Source organism: Lutra lutra, chromosome 16 (assembly GCF_902655055.1).
Source record: "Lutra lutra chromosome 16, mLutLut1.2, whole genome shotgun sequence".
In the NCBI taxonomy this organism is placed as follows: Eukaryota; Metazoa; Chordata; class Mammalia; order Carnivora; family Mustelidae; genus Lutra; species Lutra lutra.
The window spans coordinates 52,066,107-52,086,138 of NC_062293.1; the positions used below are offsets into that span (position 1 = coordinate 52,066,107).

General features: G+C 44.9%; 2 protein-coding genes across 2 annotated transcripts; both read right to left on the minus strand.

Moving 5' to 3' along the window:
- Window positions 1-1,904: 1,904 nt before the first annotated feature.
- LOC125087264 (uncharacterized) lies at window positions 1,905-11,472 on the minus strand. Its single transcript, XM_047707428.1, has 2 exons — window positions 11,366-11,472; window positions 1,905-3,117 (listed from the first exon to the last, which is right to left on the minus strand). Exon 2 carries the CDS (start codon window positions 2,983-2,985, stop codon window positions 2,083-2,085), a length of 903 nt encoding a protein of 300 aa, XP_047563384.1. The 5' UTR covers window positions 2,986-3,117; window positions 11,366-11,472; the 3' UTR covers window positions 1,905-2,082.
- Window positions 3,137-19,723, minus strand: LOC125087261 (zinc finger protein ZFP2-like). The gene is given in 7 exon segments (XM_047707426.1): window positions 3,137-7,258; window positions 7,261-8,741; window positions 11,360-11,461; window positions 11,950-12,082; window positions 15,427-15,515; window positions 18,391-18,514; window positions 19,635-19,723. Coding segments are annotated over 7 exon segments (2,112 nt in total). The 5' UTR covers window positions 19,683-19,723; the 3' UTR covers window positions 3,137-7,123.
- Window positions 19,724-20,032: the final 309 nt, after the last annotated feature.

Genomic DNA, 20,032 nt, shown 5'->3' on the forward strand with positions numbered 1-20,032 from the left:
ATAATTTGGGGGTACCTGGATGGCTCAGTCATTAAGCACCTGCCTTCAGCTTGGGTTGTGATCCCAGGGTGCTGGGATCAAGCCCCACATCAGGGCAAGAAGTCAGATTTCCCTCTCCCACTCCCCTTGCTTGTGTTCCCGCTCTCACTCTTGCTCTGTCAAATAAATAAATAAAATCTTAAAAAAAAAAAAAAAAACCTTTAAAATATGGGTATAATTTGACCAAGAAATTCCACTTCTGGCACTTCATCTTAAAGATACAACCAGTCAGGGGGCACCTGGGTGGCTCAGTCAGTTAAGTATCAGACTCTTGATTTCAGCTCAGGTCATGATCTCAGGGTTGTGAGATCGAGCCCACCTCGGGCTCCACACTCAGCGGGGAATCTGCTTGGAATTCTCTCCCTCTGCCTCTGCCCTCCCACCTTTAACATGCTCTCTAAATAAATAAATAAATAAAATCTTTAAAAAAATTATATGGCAAAGATGTACAGAAGTGCCAATTAAGACTCCAAAAGCAAACCTCAACCAATGAGGAAATGGAAGTCGGTGAATAAACACCCAGGTTCCTGGACCCTTCCTGGGCAAGTCTGAGACATCGTCTACGCAGTCTCTCAGGGGGTCCGGTCCACAGAGGCAGTGAGCCTCAGTGGTCACCTGCTCATTAACTGCCCTTTATTGGGTTTCCTTCCTGTTTCACTTCTCCATTCCCTCACCATGCTTCTTAGGATCACCTCCAGATTAACTATTTGCCTCCTAAACTCTTGTCTGAGTCAGCGTTGGGGGAAGCCTATGCTAAGACTGTGTGTTTAAACCCAAACCCCTAAGTTATTCATGGGTCCTTGTATTGACTGATCCTCACCACACACACACAGGAAAAAAATAACAGAAAAATTATGAGGGCCTTTTTTTTTTTTTAAGAGTTATTTATTTTAGAGAGAGAGAGAAAGATCATGTGCACAGGTGGGGAGGGGTAGAGGGAAAGACTCCTCAGGCAGACTCCCTCGCTGAGCACAAACTCCTATATGTGGGGCTGGATCCCACCATCTATATCAAGACCTGAGCTGAAACCAACTGGAAGTCTGTTTCTTAACCAACTGAGCCACCCAAGACCCCAAGAGCCATTTTGTTAAAACAATAATTAACTGTTACTCAAATACAAACTGTTCTGTAAAGCTTTGCAAGGTTACTTCCTCAAATGCAAATTGTTTTGTAAAGTCAGACATTTAATAGATTAGTCTTGCAGTTCCCTGGTGAGCATTTTTCCTTTCGAAACTGATTCTTTAGGGGCATCTGAGTACCTCAGTGGGTTAAAGCCTCTGCCTTCAGCTGCGGTCATGATCCCAGGGTTCTGTGATGGAGCCCCACATTGAGCTCTCTGCTCAGCAGAGAACCTGCTTCCTCCTCTCCCTCTCTCTGTCTGCCCCTCTGCCTACGAGTGATCTCTGTCATATAAATAAAATCTTAAAAAAAAAAAAAAGAACCTGATTCTTTAAGTCTATTTCAGTGTTTCTACTAGAAAATTCATAACGGTTTTATAAGTCATTTTAGGTATTTCAAGGAGGAATTTGATTGTGAGGGAAGGTTTGAAATAAATATTTAGAGACATTAACTCATATTAAGGACTAAAATATTTGACTTATATTTTACACACGAAAAATACCTGTTAACAGTTTCTTACCCTGTTATAGAATATTTTTACTGTCATTAAAAATAGGCCTTGGGGCGCCTGGGTGGCTCAGTGGGTTAGGCCGCTGCCTTCGGCTCAGGTCATGATCTCAGAGTCCTGGGATCGAGTCCCACATCGGGCTCTCTGCTCAGCAGGGAGCCTGCTTCCTCCTCTCTCTCTGCCTGCCTCTGCCTGCTTGTGATCTCTCTGTCAAATAAATAAAATCTTAAAAAAAAAATAGGCCTGAATATTTCTCCCCCAAGTGAGGGAGGGGACAAATAGGGTCCCCATCTCTACTCTTTGAGAAGTCCAATGCCGTGGTGAAGAGGAACGAAATAAAATCTTAGCACTCAGCACCACAGAAAAGTTGGACAAGAGCATCCACATGAGGGGAATTGGGCCAGATTAGGGCTTCTTCATACCAACACAGGAGTCCTGAAACAGGAAAAGGAGACAGGAGGAGACCGGGATGGCACCCAGCCCACCTTGCTGGAAATTCCCTCACAATGATTTAAGACACCATCCGAATGGGAGCCTGCCTTGGCTAAAGACAATCTCGCCTGCAGTTTCTTCCTGTGCAGGCTCCAAAGGCTCCAGACGGAGTCCTGCGCCCTCTCGAACATGCCCCCGCGCTCCCTGCTCCCCCACCCCCCAGGAGGAACGGGTTCCTCGGGGCACCCACGGTCAGTGGCTCTCCAGGCTCCCACAGTGGACACAGCGGGGCTCGGCCGCCCCACAGCAGCGGACGGCCCGAGTCCACCGCCAGTCCTTGGCGCCCGAGTCGCTGCGCCGCGGTGCGAGACACCAGGCCGGCATCTGCCCGGCCGCGCAGCCTCTCCAGGAGCGACCGCGGTGAGCTGGTGGATGGACCCGTAGCGGAGCCGCAGCGCCCCCGGCCTGCCTCGCTGGAGGGTTCGGGACGTGGCGGCGGAGCCAGGACGTGGTACCGTGCGGGAAATCAGTCTCGCCCGGCCGTATACGAAGACAGGTAGCTCCGCCCTGGGATCAGCCGACCAGAAGCGCGCGGGGATCCCAACGTACACCCCAAGACAAACGACGCCACACCTCTCCGCCCGGAAAGCAATGCGCCTGCGCACACCGAAATCTCTCGGTCTCTGAGCAACGGCGTGGCTTCCTGGCCAATCAGCAGCTGCGGCGTTTCCTCGCCCCGCCTCCACGCGACTTGTCCGCGTCTGGTCTCCATGACAACTCCTGAGCGTCTCTCCCGGTCCCACAAACGGTGAACCCAACCTCCAAGAGCATCTGCGCCAAGAGACGAAAAAGGCAGGAGGAAGGGGGCTAATTTCTGTCCTTATCATCTTAAGCAGGTAGGGCTGTCGTAAGGGGAAAAGGTCTTCACGGCCCCACCTGATCGATGAACAAGAACAGGAGAAAGGCAGGTTCCAGAAGCAGGAACAAGAGGCCGGTGAGTTACGTGAATGTGAGCTTCCCTGAAAGATGAAGCCAGAGGACACGTTCTAAAACGTGAAGGATAAGGGCGCCGGGCTGGCCCTGTCGGAAGAGCGAGGGGCTCTTGATGTCCTTGTGGGGTTGAGCCCCACCTTGGGTGGGAGATCTCAAAAATAAATAATCGGCCTTTAGAAATAAAAGTTTTAAAAAATTGTTTTTAAAGTTAAAAATGAAAGTGAGAAATAACCATCGGCAACTGAGGATACAAAGAAGAAATACCTCCCAAAATGGCAGAGAAGATGGACAACCTTGTAACCAACACAGAAAGCGAAGAGCTTTTCGCCAGGGGCAAGGCAAGGGCGCGCTCCAGGAGGGAGGGAACCAAGCCCTCAAAGGACAGGGTCTGCGACTGCCCTCTCCTCGGACCAGCTTGGCAGGGAAGGACCACCCCATCCGCCTCCCGCCAACTCATCTTTGATTTACAAGCCTTCTCCTCTGCTGGAGACCTTTCCTCTCATGGTAAACGGAACAATGACATCACTGGACTAGGAATAATGTTGAAGTGCCGCAAGAATCCTATGCCATACTCTTAAAACGGCAAGAAATAAAAGGAAACGAATCTCATGGATTTTCTCTTTCTTCTCCTAATTTCCTCAAACTCTGACCTCTTGATTTTCCTCCACAGAGAAACCTCTGAATCCCTTCTCATGTGCACTTATTACTATGTCAGTCATCCAGTGCAAAGGAGGGGGAGAGGGCAGGATTCAGAAAGCCTTCTTCAGGAGGGACTATCAGCCTCTCTGCACTTAAGAGGCCCGGGGCCTTGTCACAGTTAAGAATCTCAAGGACCATATAGAAGTTGTCAAAAACACTGGCCTCTCTCAAAAGGGACTGGTAAGTAAAGTTGGGCTGTTCTGTCCAAGGAAAACCACTCTTTCCTATATGCTATTTAATACCTTATTGCATTTATAGCAGTTGCCCAAGTAGGCACCATAACCTGGATTATATTAGAGGAGGCATCCCTTAATCCTTAACTCTTTCCTTTGGAGCCTACACAGGAAAAATTCCAATGATACTGCCCCATCCAACAAGGCTCCTTTTGAATGGTGTCTTAATGTGAAGAGTGCTCTAACTCCGAGCTCTAAGTCAATACAGAAGTGTCTACTCTTGGCATATTGTCCTCCTGAAGGCTCCCAGATTGTACAGTGGGGAGAAAAGCCAAGTTCGGACATGCGTAATCCCATCAGTCCCTGATGCTTCTATCATCCCTAACAAGTGGTTCCATTGCGCCCTGGTGACTGGCCCGCTCAGTAGCCTTCCTCAATCCTTATCTCGGCCACACGTACATATACACATGTGCAGAGAGGCAGTAGAGTAAAAAGGTTAAGAACAAGGACTCTTGAGCCGGACTCCCCGAGTTTAAATCTCAGCCCCACACTGTTTCCAGGTCAGCCAGGGACTTTGCCTTTCTGAGTCCTAGTGGCCTCCTCTACAAAATAGGGATATTTAAGGGCATTGTTGGAAGAAATGAATGAGTTGATGCATACAAAGGTGCCTGAACAGTGTCTAGCATGGAATAAACCTTTACTACAAGTATTAGCTATTACTGTCATGGAAATCCTCTGGAAAGGATCTGGGAAGAACTAAAATACAAAGAAAAAACAAATTATACACTGAATTCTGCCTTACTTTATGCTTATAAAAGGAAAGGAATGGAATATCAATGCCTACCTATTGAGTTGCATTTCTAGGATAAAGGGAAAAGCCAGGTAGCTTTCCTTTCTTACATTTACTAAAGAAGAGATTTAAATGAGGTCTGCCTTACAAACTGAGGCAATGCTATGGATACCTAAGGCTGGGTTTATTTGGGGAAATGGATTTTTTTTTTTTTTTTTACCTAGATGAAATAGAATATTTCCCAGTTCTCCATGATGCTGTATCATAGCAACCTTCCTACTAGAATGAATTGGCATATCTTCTGATATAATCAACTCTGGCCAATTGAGTAGAAACATTCATGGAGAGGAATAAAGTAATACATAAATGTAAATGTATTGGCTGTGCCTCTCAATTCTTTGGAGAAACAAAATCACTTTCAGTGGTGAGCCTATAAGGTGGAAATAGAGTATTATCAATATTGTCCTTATAAATCTCTGTGTTGCTCATAAAATGCAGTAACATAGCTTTGTGTGTAACTCTGATAACACAGGCTACTATGTGTTCATACGTATAAATTTACAAGTAAACAACAGATTGCTATATCTCTATGTAAAATATAAATTTACAGTATTTCTAATTTCACTAATTTATCGGTTGGGCTTTTTTGGAGGTGGGTGTCTTGGTGCATATGGTTGAATTCTTATTAAGTAAAATGTAAGAATGATATGATTTTCCCCAAGATGTTTATCTCAAGCCACTGTATTTTGTATGCATGACTTTGGCAAAACATATCCAGAAATCATCTAATGTATGATGCATATCAAAGGTACTACAGGGATGACTTTTCACTGAACTCATCTTATATGAATTTTTCAAACTGTGTGTAAGTATTATTTTGTTTAAAGTCAACAATAAAAGACCTAACAAGATAATTACTTTCCTCATGGGGAAAACTGTTAAAGCTGGAAATAAAACCAGATATTAAGATGGAACTAAAAATGTTTTATAGGCCTATATGAGAAATCTCATGAGTTGCGAAGTTTTCCAGAGGAGGAATTTATTTGCAATTGTGGTGGTCAAGAAAAGGTGAAACTTTAAGTTGGGTCCTAAAGAAGACTGACTCGCAAACTGAAAAGAGTGATGTGACAACTACCTCTTGATTAAAATAATAATAATAATAATAATAAACAAAAAAGGATTAATGTCTCCTCAGAAAAGGCAGAAAGCCCTACTTTAATCAACAAAGTTCTCTTCCTGCAATCCTCAAATCAAGCCTGGGGTCACCAGACAATGAACTCATCACAATAATGAAAACTATCCAAGCTTGGAGGAAAACTATCCTTCTTGGAGGAATTTGAGATGAAACCTGTATGTTAATCTTCCCTCCACTCAACACAAGTAAGTCAATCACAAGCAGCTTTAACACATAAATTAGTTTTAACCATATAAATTCATTCTAAATCAGGTCATCATAGATGAGGACTCTGAAGGAAGGAAGGTCAAATGTTTCTCCGCAACCCAAACTAACTGGCTCCAGGAAAAACAAGTTTTTTTTGAAAGGACCTTGCTATACCTAACACGTTAACTATCATTATTTGAAGAGCTCTGATTCTAATAACAAGAATTGGAGGACTTCCTTGGAGGACTCTTTTTTTTCTTGCCTCCAATTTCTAAAAGTTACTAAGAATTTCATATATTTCAAAAATTATTTCCAGATCTCACCATTTCTTCAGAGTACTTTGTCTTACAGTTTTCAGAACAAAAATCCTTTTTCCCTCTATCTTCAGTTGTGCTTTTCAGCTCTGAAACTCAAGCCCTGTTGAACTTCAAGCTGCAGCTAACACTTTAAACAGAAGAGAAGGACAGGGAAGTCACTGAGAAGGGAGAGTTCAAAGTAGCCCTTTTAGTGAGGACAGTACTGCTAGGAGGAGGAATGATTTACATTAAGGCAAAGATTACTAGAAAGGCAGTTTTCAAATATACGATCGACCATGAGTCTATTTAACTTGGACATGGGCGGTATTCCAATCAGTACAAAGAGGGGCAATGAGCTCAAGTTTAAAGAACCGGAATTCCTTTGCACGTTGGAATAGCCCAATCCTGGGGTTAGGAAAAAAAATCACTTCATGGTGACATCAGTCATCTTCAGGCACGATGAAAATACACATGCAGAAAGACTGATGGTTGCTCTCGGGCTATTCCAGCTTCCAGATCAGTACTTTTTCACATGGATTTGTGGTATGCTGGAAGCTAATTCTTTGCAGGAGAAAATGGGAGGCAAGGATTCTTAGGCCTCAAAAAAAAAGGGGGGGGATCACAATTAATAGTAACTCATGAAGGTAGGATTCTTTGGTATTTAACAAAGTGAGAGTCGGAATGACCAGACATTCAGAGTGATTCTCCACTGTGAAGCCTCTGATGCCTAATGAGGGCTGAACTACACCTGAAAGCTCTGCCACATTCATTACACCCACAGGGTTTCTCTCCGGTGTGAATCCTCTGTGCTGAGTAAGATGGGCACTCCTGCTGAAGGCTTTCCCACACTCGTGACAATCAAACGGTTTTTCTCCAGTGTGAATCTTCTGATGTTGTGTCAGGGATGAACTCTGGCTGAAGGCTTTCCCACAGTCTTTACAGGCATACGGTTTCTCTCCAGTGTGGGTTTTTGTGTGTTTTATGAGCGTCGAGCTCTGGCTGAAAGCTTTACCGCATTCTCTGCACTTGTAGGGTTTTTCTCCAGTATGAGTTCTCTGGTGTCGAATAAGGGCTGATCGATCACTGAAGGGTTTCCCGCAGTCCTTACAGGCGTACGGTTTCTCTCCAGTGTGAGTTCTCTGATGTTGATAGAGGTGTGAGCTCTGACTAAAGACCTTGCCACACTCGCTACTATCATAGGGTTTCTCTCCAGTGTGAATAAACTGATGGACCATTAGGGAAGAGTTGTGACTAAAGGCTTTCCCACATTCGCTGCATTCGTAGGGCTTCTCTCCAGTATGAATAAACTGATGTTCAATACGGGATGAGTTGTGACTGAAGGCTTTACCGCATTCGTTACATTCATAAGGTTTCTCACCGGTGTGAATTCGCTGATGTTGAATAAAGTGCGTTATCTGACTAAAAGCCTTCCCGCATTCACTACATTCATGGGGTTTCTCTCCAGTATGGATTCTCTGGTGTTGAATAAGAGAGACGTTATGATTAAAGGCTTTCCCACATTCCTTGCATGCATAGGGTTTCTCTCCAGTGTGAATTCTCTGATGTACTGTAAGGGCTGAGTAATTCCCAAAAGTTTTTCCACATTCACTACATTCATAAGGTTTCTCTCCATGTTCAGATCTCTGATGCGGAATAAATAGTGCATTCTGAATTAAGGCTCTTTCATGTACCTTCCCACCATGAACGCTCTGATGATGCTTGGCAAGGTGTGAGTTCCAGGTGTAGACTTTCCTATCTTCATAAGTCTTCTCTCCAGTATTATTTTTCTGATGTTCCGTGCGGTGTATACCATGACCAAAGGTCTTCCCATACTGATTACGTTCCACAATTTTTTCTCCTTTATGAACTGTACAATGTTGAACATAAACTGAATGATCACGGAGTATTTTACTACATACATTACCCTGAAGAGCTTTCTCATTTATGCTCTTTTTCTGATGTCTTATTAATTTTGAATTCTGTTTAAAGCTCTTTCCCTGAGCATCAGATGTATAAGGTCTCTCTTCTTCGGGGTGTCTTGATTGTATAACAAAGTCTGACTTCAGACTAACATGTCTGCCAGATTCAATACATTTGGGGTTACTATCGGCCGCAGAAGTTCTTTTCTTGAAGAGAACTGTTGCTTCTTTCCCGAGTCTATCTTGAGCATCCTCTTTGATCTCTGCATATCCCCAGGCTTCCTTCAAACTGGAAGGAACATCAGCCCCTGTGCTTTTCTCCATATTTATCCCCTGGTATGATTCTTTTCCAGAAAATACCTCCTTTGGGTTTGACCTTCTGGTCTCCAAATCTGGAGGGGAAAAGTAAAAATGTTCCCTGTACTAGAGGAAGGAAATGACTCAAGTAGGAATGAGATAATAAAATTGCATACATACCATTAGTCACAAGTATAAGTCAAGTAGTCAACAGGTAATTTATTGAACACTTATTATGGGCTAGGCACTGTGTTATATGCCAGGATTCAATGATAAACAAAGCAGATGTAGTACCTTTCTGAGATTTACAGTCTTTTGGGGAAAACAAGTATTAAATAATTTCAAGAATGACGAGTGCTGTAAAATATGTGTGAGGGAGATTTCAACTGGAAACGATCGGTACCATACACTGGAATGATAGCTGCCCCTAGCTTTTGAACCACGAGAATGTTCCCTGGCTTCTGATGCCACCACCACCAGCAGTCCCATGTTCCCTGTCTGGAGTTCACTCCTGCTAGGGTCATCCTTCAATGCCTCCCTCTTCCACTCCCACTGGCACAGCTCCCCAGTAACTCTCCTTGATTATGCCTGAGGTTGCTGTTGGATTTAGTAAAATCATTAGCCGTATTTTCCCTTGCTACCCTGAATGTTAGCATTTGCCAGAGACTTCTTCAGCTTTCCCTTTTTCCCTCTCTCTCTGGGCCTCCCAAAATACACACGTACATGCCCCAAGAAAAGACAAAGAGGGTCAAAGTTCAGGAGGATGCAGAATTTTTAGGAGGATCGGGGCTTAGTCTTACTACTAGTACTACTTCAGCTTTCTTATGGGTAAACTATACATGACATTTTAATTGTTGTAAAGTTGCGACTTTGTAATTAGGGATCTTGTAAGTAGTTTTTCAGCCTGATGGAGGGTAAGACAAGCAACACTGTGTTTTGCAAGCTGGACTATCTTCAACGTAAACTCAGTATGTGGCTTTGAAAACCTTATATAATGTAGGAAAATGAAAGTTCAAAGAAAGCAACATAGTTAACTAGGGGGGAGAGATGGTAGCAGGGGACTAATCCACTACCACGTTAGCCAAAAAAGAGGAACAACCTGTTAAGTCCAATGGACATTCTTCAGGTCCTTACTTGACCTCTCTAGTGTCTTACAGTATGCACACCTCCCCTCCTTAAAATGCTCTTTTCTGCGGGCTTCTCTGATAAGAACCTGACCTGGTTTCCTTCTACTCTGGCCACCCTTTCCTAGTATCCTTTCTGGATTCTCTTTTCTTCATTTATTTTGATAAAATCTGTATAACATATCTCTCCTGCCATCACCCATTATTAAGAATTATTGCTATTTTATTATTTTGACACCATTTTGCCCCACATGTTTTTTTAAGATTTTATCTATTTATTTGACAGAGAGAGAGATCACAAGTAGGCAGAGAGGCAGGCAGAGAGAGAGAGGAGGAAGCAGGCTACCCACTGAGCAGAGAACCTGATGCGGGCCTTGATCCCAGGACCCTGAGATCATGACCTGAGCAGAAGGCAGAGGCTTTAACCCACTGAGCCACCCAGGCGCCCCACCCACGTGTTTTTTTTTTAAGTACACAAGTGATCTAGATATATTCAGATATAGACAGCCAGCCAGCAGATACTTAAATCTGTATGTTCATTGGGTTTCTAAGTTGTCTTGCAACTCTTTTCATGCCCTATTTCTCTCTTTTCATATTTTATCCACTCCAGTGTCTTTAATTACCACTTATTTGCTGTACCACCAGGTATCTCTTTCCCTCGCCAAGATCCATTTGACATCTCCTCCATATGTTTGTCTACCTTCTAGACACCTCTACTTAATTTTCTCAACAGCAGTACTGACATTTTGTCAGACAAGTCTTTTGCTGTCCTGTGCATGGTAGGATACTTGGTACCATCTTTGGCCTTGACCCACTAGATGCCCATAGCATCCTCCCAGTCTTCAGACATGTCCCCTGGGGGCAAAACCGACCCTGTTTGAGAACCACTGGTTTAGATCTGCTACAGACTCTTCAAACAGAAGAAACAGAACCCACCTTCCATCCCACCACCCCCTAAACTCGCCATTTCTCCTATGTTTTCCATCTCAGGGAAATGAACTTCCATCTACCTACACAGCCAAGCCAGAAACCTGTAAATCACCTTTATTTCTCCTCCACCTCCTACATACGGTCAGCAAATTCTATCAATTTTACAACCTTAAAATTGGATGTGAGATCACATTCCTTAAACTTACATTCAAATTCTTTCATTCTCTTCTCACTTTTTAGGTAGGCAAAACCTAGGTACAACGAAGACAAAGTAAATGGGGGAGAGACTCCAGCCTCTAGAGAGGAAAAGGGAATGACCTCATAAAATGCTGGAGTGAGGCCCCACCGTGATCACTGGATCAAGTGTCAGAGTTATAACTTAAGAAGGAAGTACCCTTCCTTGGGTCTGGGAAGAAGCAGAGTTGGCCTAACAAGACTCTGATATGTCCAAATGAAAATGAGACTGTAGAAAATATTGAGACTCGATATTGATATTGATATTAATATTAATCAATATTAAATAACCAGTATCAATTAATAATTATTAATAATTAATAATATTAATATTAAATAATTGAGTCTCATTATTTTCTACAGACTTGGAGGATTTGGGGAAGAACCCCTAACTCATATTTCAAAAGATCAGTTGTCTGCCTTACTCTCACATATGCAGCTGCTTCTGGGTACTTCTCTCTCCTGCATCCATCGGTTTTCTGCTTTTTCCAATTGGGAGATGATATCAGGCTTAGAAAATGGAAATCCTACTCAAGGAAAAGAAACAGCATGTGACTGTCAGCTTCTGAGACAAAGGATCACCCCATTTTCAGTCCCACTCTTGTGTTTTCAAAAGCAGAAAACAAGATAACTAATTGTCAAAAGCAATTATATATTTTCTACCAAAGTAGGGGGAGAAACAGTTTAAGGATCTGCTCTGGGTCCTGGAGGAAAATGTTAACCAAAGCCTCCTTCCTTCCTTGCTTTCTTCCTTTCTTTTGGCAGGTGGGGGGAGGAGCAGAGGAAGAGGGACAAGCTGAGTCCCTGCTGAGCACAGGGTCCCATACGGGGCTGGATCCCACGACTCTGAGATCATGACCTGAGCCGAAATCAAGAATCGGATGCTTAACTGGCTGAGCCATCCAGACTCCCCCCTCAAAGCCTCCTTTCTGATCATCCCCTAACAGGAGCACGGGAATCTTTAGAAAGCAATGGCATCCCAACATGCCTACCTGCGGTGAGTACCCAACCTTACCCAAGGAGACCAGGTTCCTGTAGTTCTCAAGCATTACATCCCTGTACAAGTCTCTCTGAGCGGGGTCCAGTTCTCTCCATTCTTCCTCGGTGAAGTTCACAGCCACGTCCTTGAAAGACAAGCCCTGAAGCACCTGCACGGGTTTGGAAGTAACGGCTGAATAAGGCAGAATTAGGGGAGATCCATGGAATGGAGAGGAAATGGATCCAACCATGTTCATAGTGTCAAAGGCACACAGACTAGTAGGTTAAAGAGCCTTAAATATTATACCCTTTGACATATTGATCTTATATCTAGAAATCAACTGTAATAAAATGATCGGAGATATGAGTAAAGAGTTATCACCAGACTCCTCGTCCATTTATAATTTGCAATAGCAAAACAGTTCTAAATAACCTAAATATTTGAGGAGAGTGGCAGAAGCAGCTAACTGCTCACTAAAGGACACGTACCCTCCTCCTCTTTCTAGGTGGACAAACATTTCCAGGTCTCCTCTGCAGTTAGATGTGGCCATGTGGCGGAGTTTAAGCCAAGAGAATGCAAGCAGAAGTGAGATGCACCAGTTTCCAGGCCAGACTCGCATACGTTCCTCCATGCTGGTTTCCCCTTGTGCCCAGGTCATGGAGATGACCCCAAAAGTGAGTTTGGGACCCATGTGGTACAGATATTAGAGCTTCAGATAGCTCAAGGCCCTGAATGGCCACCCTATCAACCGGTGACCCGGTCATACGGTTACAAGAACAAGAAATAAACTTCTATTACACTAGGGCTACTACACATTTTGGGTCTCTCAGTTTTACCAGTTACAAGTTAGCCAATCCCAATTAATTCAGAAACTCACACCCTCAAGTAGAAAGTATCAAAAGAAACACCTAAAATATACAGGGGCAAAGGCTTGACAGTCAGGCGGCAAGCTTCAAAGAAACAGGTAGTTAAGGCTGGAAAGATGTAGACTCTTTTTTTTTTTTTTTAAGATTTTGTTTATTTATTTGACACAGAGAGAGAGAGATCATAAGTAGGCAGAGCAGCAGGCAGATGCTGAGCAGAGAGCCTGATGTGGGACTTGATCCCAGGACCCTGAGATCATGACCTGAGCTGAAGGCAGAGGCTTAACCCACTGAGCCACCCAGGCACCCCTGATGTAGACTCTTAATCTATAACCCGCAAAGTAATTAGTACCTGGGAAGGCAAACCAAAAGTTCACTGGCCCTGTAGCTCTGGGGGAATAAGTTGGACAAGAGGCAGAATGCTAGCTTGTGCAGGATGCTTCTGGATATATTTGGCAAAGAAAAAAAGAGTTGAGCCCAGGAAAGAATTTACCAATTTTCAAGCTAAAACAAACAGAATACAGAGTCCAGAAATTTGGGGCTTCGCTGGCTGGAAAAGCAAACTTGTTTCTAGATCTCGTGCAATAGGAAGTCTAAAAAAGGCTTTGTACAACAAAGGTCCATTGAAACTTCCCAGCTAAACAAAGTAACTTAGCCCTATAAAAAAGATCAAGTTAAGGATACGGCGTTCCCATCCAAGCCTATTGTTCAGCAAGCCTTAAGGTTATCTTCATTAAGAAAGAGACATAGGGGGCGCCTGGGTGGCTCGGTGGGTTGGGCCGCTGCCTTCGGCTCAGGTCATGATCTCAGGGTCCTGGGATCGAGTCCCACGTCGGGCTCTCTGCTCGGCAAGAAGCCTGCTTCCCTCTCTCTCTCTCTCTGCCTGCCTCTCCATCTACTTGTGATCTCTCTCTGTCAAATAAATAAATAAAATCTTTAAAAAAAAAAAAAAAAAAAGAAAGAAAGAGACATAGTACGTAACAAACTGAGAAATATACCAAGCTTGAGACTTATAGCCAGGAAAGAATTTTGTGTGATTATTAGTATAAGACGAAGGGATCAGAAGCTTAAGTTTTTATAGGACAATATATCCATGATTTCTTTCTTTCTTTCTTTCTTTCTTTCTTTCTTTCTTTCTTTCTTTCTTTCTTCTTTTTTTTAAGATTTATTGTTTATTTGCCAGAGAGAGAAAGAGAGAAAGCACAATCAGGGGGAGCAGGAAGTGGAGGGAGAAGCACGTTCCCCTCTGGGCATGGAGCCCAACTTGGGGCTCGATCCCAGGACCCCGGGATCATGACCTGGGCTGAAGGCAGGCACTCAACAGACGGAGCCACCCAGGTGTCCCATATCCATGATTTCAATGTACTTTGTACTTCCTTTTTTCCTGTCTCAGAAGAAGTAGTACCTTTCCTCAATATTAAGCCACTTATGTCATTGACTTCCCAAATATTTCTTCTCAAAAATCTACTCATCTAGGGTGCTTGGGTGGCTCAGTCATTAAGTGTCTGACTCTTGATTTCGTCCTGATCTTAGGGTCATGAGATCGAGTTCAGGATCTGCACACAAGCAGAGTCTGCTCAAGATTTTCTCTCCCTCTCCCTCTGCCCATCACCCTGCTCTCTCTCTAAAATAAGTAAATAAGGGGCGCCTGGGTGGCTCAGTGGGTAAGGGCCCTGGGATTGAGCCCCGCATCGGGCTCTCTGCTCAGCAGGGAGCCTGCTTCCTCCTCTCTCTCTGCCTACCTCTCTGCCTACCTGTGATCTGTCTGTCAAATAAATAAAGTCCTTAAAAAAATAAAAAATAAAATAAAATAAGTAAATAAATACAATCTTAAAAAAAAAAACAAACTTATTCATCCTTCAGGGCCTGCTGTAAATCTCACTGCTTCTATTAGCCCGGGGCTGCTTAAAAGGGCTCAAAGATGCCAGCTGAATGAATTAAGCCCTCCCTAAACTCTCTCAGCCAGACATGCTTGCTCGCTCTCTTCTGAAACCATCCAACATTCTCCCTGAAGCAGAGGGTCAGTAAACTGGCTGATTGGTGCCACACGGATTTGTGGATGGGTCTTTTCTCCTCACGGCACACGGATACAAAAGGTACCTCACGTGCCTTTGCTGATCTAAGCCAAATGCCTCAAGTGGACAAAGGGGAACCTGGCTCTCTCCCCACCCTGCTCTCGGTCCTCTGTCCTCTGTGGCCAACCGATGGGAGAGACTGCCAAGCCCCACCTTCAGTGCTATTTTCACAGTAAGAAACACTCAGTTGCCATGTTGCTGGTGGTCCATCCCACTTTCTTTTTTTTAAATTTATTTTTTATTTTTTTAAAAAGATTTTATTTATTTATTTGACAGACAGAGATCACAAGTAGGCAGAGAGGCAGGCAGAGAGAGAGGAGGAAGCAGGCTCGCCGCTGAGCAAAGAACCCGACGTGGCGCTCGATCCCAGGACCCTGGGATCATGGCCCCCAAAAAAGGCAGAGGCTTAACCCACTGAGCCACTCAGGCGCCCCACCATCCCACCTTCTTAATCCCATCTTTGAAAACTGCCCAGGCTAATAGGACTGATGAGCTTCATGGGATGAGAGGGAAAATTTATTTGCTTCAGGAATTGAGATGAGGTTTTAGGGATGAGAGGAAAATCCCCAACTCACCTGGGACTTTGCTGCCTGGAGAAGAGCAGCCATATTCTCCTCCTCAAGATACCCCTTTTGGAAAAGGGCAGACTCCCTTGATGCCAGAACTGGAAGGGAAGAATAATAAAGGAACCCAGTTTATTTATTTATTTATTTTATTATTATTATTTTTAAAGATTTTATTTATTTGACAGAGAGAGATCACAAGTAGGCAGGGAGAGAGAGAAAGAGAGAGAGAGGGAGGAGGAAGCAGGCTCCCTGCCTAGCAGGGAGCCCGATGCGGGACTCGATCCCAGGACCCTGAGATCATGACCTGAGCTGAAGGCAGACACTTAACCTACTGAGCCACCCAGGCAGCCCCAGGAACCCAGTTTGTTATTGTGTGTCTCGGACCCATTATATTAAAAAGAGCCACTTATGACAAAAAGTGCCTCTGACCTTGGCTGTCATGTGGTTGGAAGGATCCCACAGACACCTGTGTAATGAGGCTTCCAAGATAACCTCAGAGAGTTGACTGAATGTAAACTAAGTCAGGGAAAGGTATGATCATTAACTGGGTTCGGGATAAGCCTGAGCCTGTGCTCTGAGAAAATGGGGATCCCTGTGGTAACACCAAAAACCCATATACTATTAGGGCTGGCACGAAGGTTCCAGACCTCCTGCCTTGACTCCTCTATTTACAGAGAAACTTTCCAACTTCATAGAACGAGGAAAAGGAGCCATGGAGGCAAAGGGCAACAGGACCTATCCTGGCAGTTTAGGGCACAGGAAGCACCAGACAACAGATCGTGACTATTCCAGGCCCCCGCTAAGACTGCAGCCATGCTAGGTTCGTGACACCACACATGGGATCCGCTGAATCATAGTCTGTCATCTCGTACTCCCCTGCATCCCAAGCACCCAACATACTATGCCTGGTGGCAGGAGCCCCAAAGTGTTGAGAATGAACTCATAATCCCCCTAACTCCTTTGACTCCACGCCCATAGAGCAACCTGCTACTCACGATCTCCTTTCCCATTTTGATTATTTGCCTACTGGGAGAAAACCAATAATATCAACATTGAGCACTTCTTTGAGCTTATCTTTGGGTGGTGGGGTTATATGTCATTTATTTTATCCTCCATATAATTCTGTCTTCCTAATATTCCACAGTTTATTATTTCTTGAACCCTCACTCTCCCCCACCACCAAAAAGCAATACTTTAAACCCCCTATGGGGGCGCCTGAGTGGCTCAGTCAGTTAAGTGTCAGACTCTTGATTTAGGCTCAGGTCATGGTCTTGGGGATCATGGGACTGAGCCCCATATAGGGCTCCCTGCTCAGCGGGGAGTGTGCTGGAGATTTTCTCTCTACCTTTCCCTCTCTCCCTGACCCTCCCCGTGTACTCATGCACTCTCTCTCTCTAATAAATCAATCAGTCTTTTTATTTAAAAAACGTCTCTTGTGGATTTGTTTGGGGAAGAAGGAGAAATTTCAAGCCCTTATCATTATAAACAGCACAGAGTTTCACGATTTAAAAAACAAATGTATGCCCCCTACCATGCTTTCTCACTAAAACAATGGCTCTGGAGGCTGCCTGCCTGCTTTTAAATCCTGGCTCTGCAAGGCTGTAGGCAAGTTTCTTCTGTGCTTCAGCTTCCCCACTGGAGAAATGGGAATAACAATGGTACCTACTTCAAAGCATTGCCCATTAATGTATATAAAGGGCCTAAATCAGTACCTGATACGGAATAAGCATTCAGTAAAGGTCATTTATCAGTTAATTCTTATTCTTACTATTTTCTGCATATCACCAGTAGCCAAAATGTTATAGGTTCTTCTATCCTTTATGAAAGCAAAAGGCATCATCAGTGTATATTGCCATACCCCAAACCCCTACTTCCCCAGAGGATGCCTGTCCGTTCCCTGTACTGAACTCTGACAATCAGTGAAGGATGGGATAGAGACGGGAACTTGTAAGGTTCAGGACCTTGGGAAATCAGAGGGGCTGAGGTCAGGATGTCTGGGAAAACCAAACAGACTGAAGCTAGACCATGGAAGCCCCTTCTCATCTGGGCCATCCTTTTGTATCTCCTTTTTTTTTTTTTTTTAAGATTTTATTTATTTGACAGAGAGAGAGACAAGTATGCAGAGCAGCAGGCAGAGAAAAGGGTAGGGGGGAGCAGGCTCCCTGCTGAGCTGAGAGCCTGTTGTGGGGCTTGATCCCAGGACCCTGAGATCACGACTCAAGCCGAAGGCAGAGGCTTAACCCACTGAGCCACCCAGGTGCCCCCCTTTTGTATCTTCTTAAGAGAGACTACTTCTTAAAAGATATTGAAAGAGGGGCACCTGGGTGGCTCAGTGGGTTAAAGCCTCTGCCTTCGGCTCAGGTCGTGATCCCAGCGTCCTGGGATCGAGCCCCATATGGGGCTCTTTGCTCTGCAGGCGGCCTGCTTCCTCCTCTCTCTCTGATCTCTGTCTGTCAAATAAATAAAATCTTAAAAAAAAAAAAAAGATATTGAAAGAAGTCAGGAGCAATTCTCAATCCTGCCAGAATTGGGCAGTAGACCCTGCAGATGCAGGCCCCAGCTCTGCACTTGACCTCTCCCATGTACTAGAATGCCAGTTCAAATCATCTGCTTCTCCATGCCCATTTCCCTTTCTCTGTCCAAGGAGTCTGACTTGCCCCCTCTCATCCTTTGGAGAGGCATTAGGTAAAATAGAGTATGGAGAGTGAGATGTCTTACTTTTTAGAGTTTCAAGTGAAACGGGAATGATAATAGTGAAATTACTACTACTTATGGAGCACTCACCATGTACCAGATGCTCTCCATAAATCACTTGTTACAAACGAAGAAACTGGTGACTTGCCCAAGGGCTCAGAGTTGCCCATGCACATTTTACAAGGCTGCTGTAAAGAAAAACTAAAATGAGATTATTGTGTGCACACTGCAGGTGTCCAGCTAACCTAGCCACAGAAGCCTCTCACTTGTGTTTCTTACCTCTGTTTCGGAGTTCGTGGTTCTGATCCACCATAACCATAGCCTTTGCACCATTGGGGTAAAGCAACTTCATCCAAACCCTCCATGTCTCTTCCTGGGGATTACCAGCATTCTCCCAGAGACTCTAGTGAGAGATTCTGGACTGAATTCTTCTTTTTCATTGTATTTCTCCCTTCATTCTCTAAGACCCCATTCATAACAGTGATTGGAGAGTCCGACACAGTATATTTTGAGCTGAGACTAAAGAAGTTCAGCAATCATTCAGGCTTCAGGAAGCCCTATTCACAGGGAAGTCTCAGGAAATGTTCTCAGGGAACCTTTCCCCAAGGGCCTGCAGAGACAGACACACAGGAACATAGATAATCACAGACAGCACAGGTAAAGACATTGTTACTAACATGCCTGAAGTATATACCAGTGCAGGCCGTAGTGGCAAGCGCCCTGCTGGGAGTGAAATTGCCTGGGTTCTCATTTCTATGTACCAGATGGCTAGGTGACCCAAAACAAGTAATTTTTTCTTCCTGGGTTTCAGTTGGTTTTTATGTACAAATGGGGAGGTGGATACCTACTTTTCATAATGACTATTCCTCCCATCGCTTCTCGGCCTTTTGGCTAAGATCAAGTGTCATAATGACTACTTCTGATTGAGCCCTTACTTAGTACTGGCACTGTGTCAACTGTTTAACTGTTTCATACCAAATTTCCACTGAATCCTCAAAATCATCACATAAGGTACAGACAATCAACTTGACAGATAAGGAACAGACGAGGCAAAGCTCAGTAACTTGCTTACGGACACATCCCTGAGCAAGAGCCGCTTTCTCGAGATGCAGACAAAGATCTCTTACGTCCACGTCCTCCCTCGTCAACATTATCTCAGTCTACACAACGGATCCACCACGCGGGCTGCAAGGGCCCAAGGGCAGACGCACGTCACTCTCTGACCTGGAAGCCTTGACGACCTCGGGCCCTACTTGCCTCACCTAGCCAAGCGCTTCAGGCTGTGCGGACCCCCAGCCCGTTTCCGAGTAAAGGGCCTGGACAGGTCTCAGACTTAAACACACGTACACACCACCATCACGTACCCACAAAACTCAGAGCAGAGGGGCAGGGTCAAGGTGGCGGAGCCAGGACAGCTCCCCAGCTCCAGAAGGGATTACGGGCAGGTCAGCGGGTCCAGGGAGATCCCCAGTGGGACGCGCGGCCAGACCCCCAAGCCTGACAACCCCCTGCTGGACACACACCCCTGTCCAACGTCTGCTCCTTCCTCGTCCGGACAGCGAGCTCCTCATTATAAAGAGGAGAACGAGAATATACTAGCCGGCAGCGGAGCGGGTCCCTACAAAGGAACCGGAAGCGGAAGCGCGCGCCGAGGCTCCTGGGAAATGTAGTCCGGCCCTACCCGGCGCCTGCGTCCGGACAAGCCCCCGCCGGACTGAGTTGAAGCCTGGCCCTGACCTCCCAGACTCCAGCTTGTTCTGCCTCACAGGCAACCTCTTGAGTGGCCCTAAAAAGAGAGGTTAATGTTGCAGCCCTGCGAAAGTGGACAGGAAACTTTGGGGGCGTTTACTAAACCATCAAGGACTGTCTAGAGTGTTTGGGGAGGGGAGGGGTGGGGTCTGGAGAGCAGAGCTCTCCTCGG

Excerpts from the sequence above, each read along its gene's own strand:
- LOC125087264 (XM_047707428.1), bottom strand. The coding sequence starts at position 2,985 with ATGATAAGGACAGAAATTAGCCCCCTTCCTCCTGCCTTTTTCGTCTCT.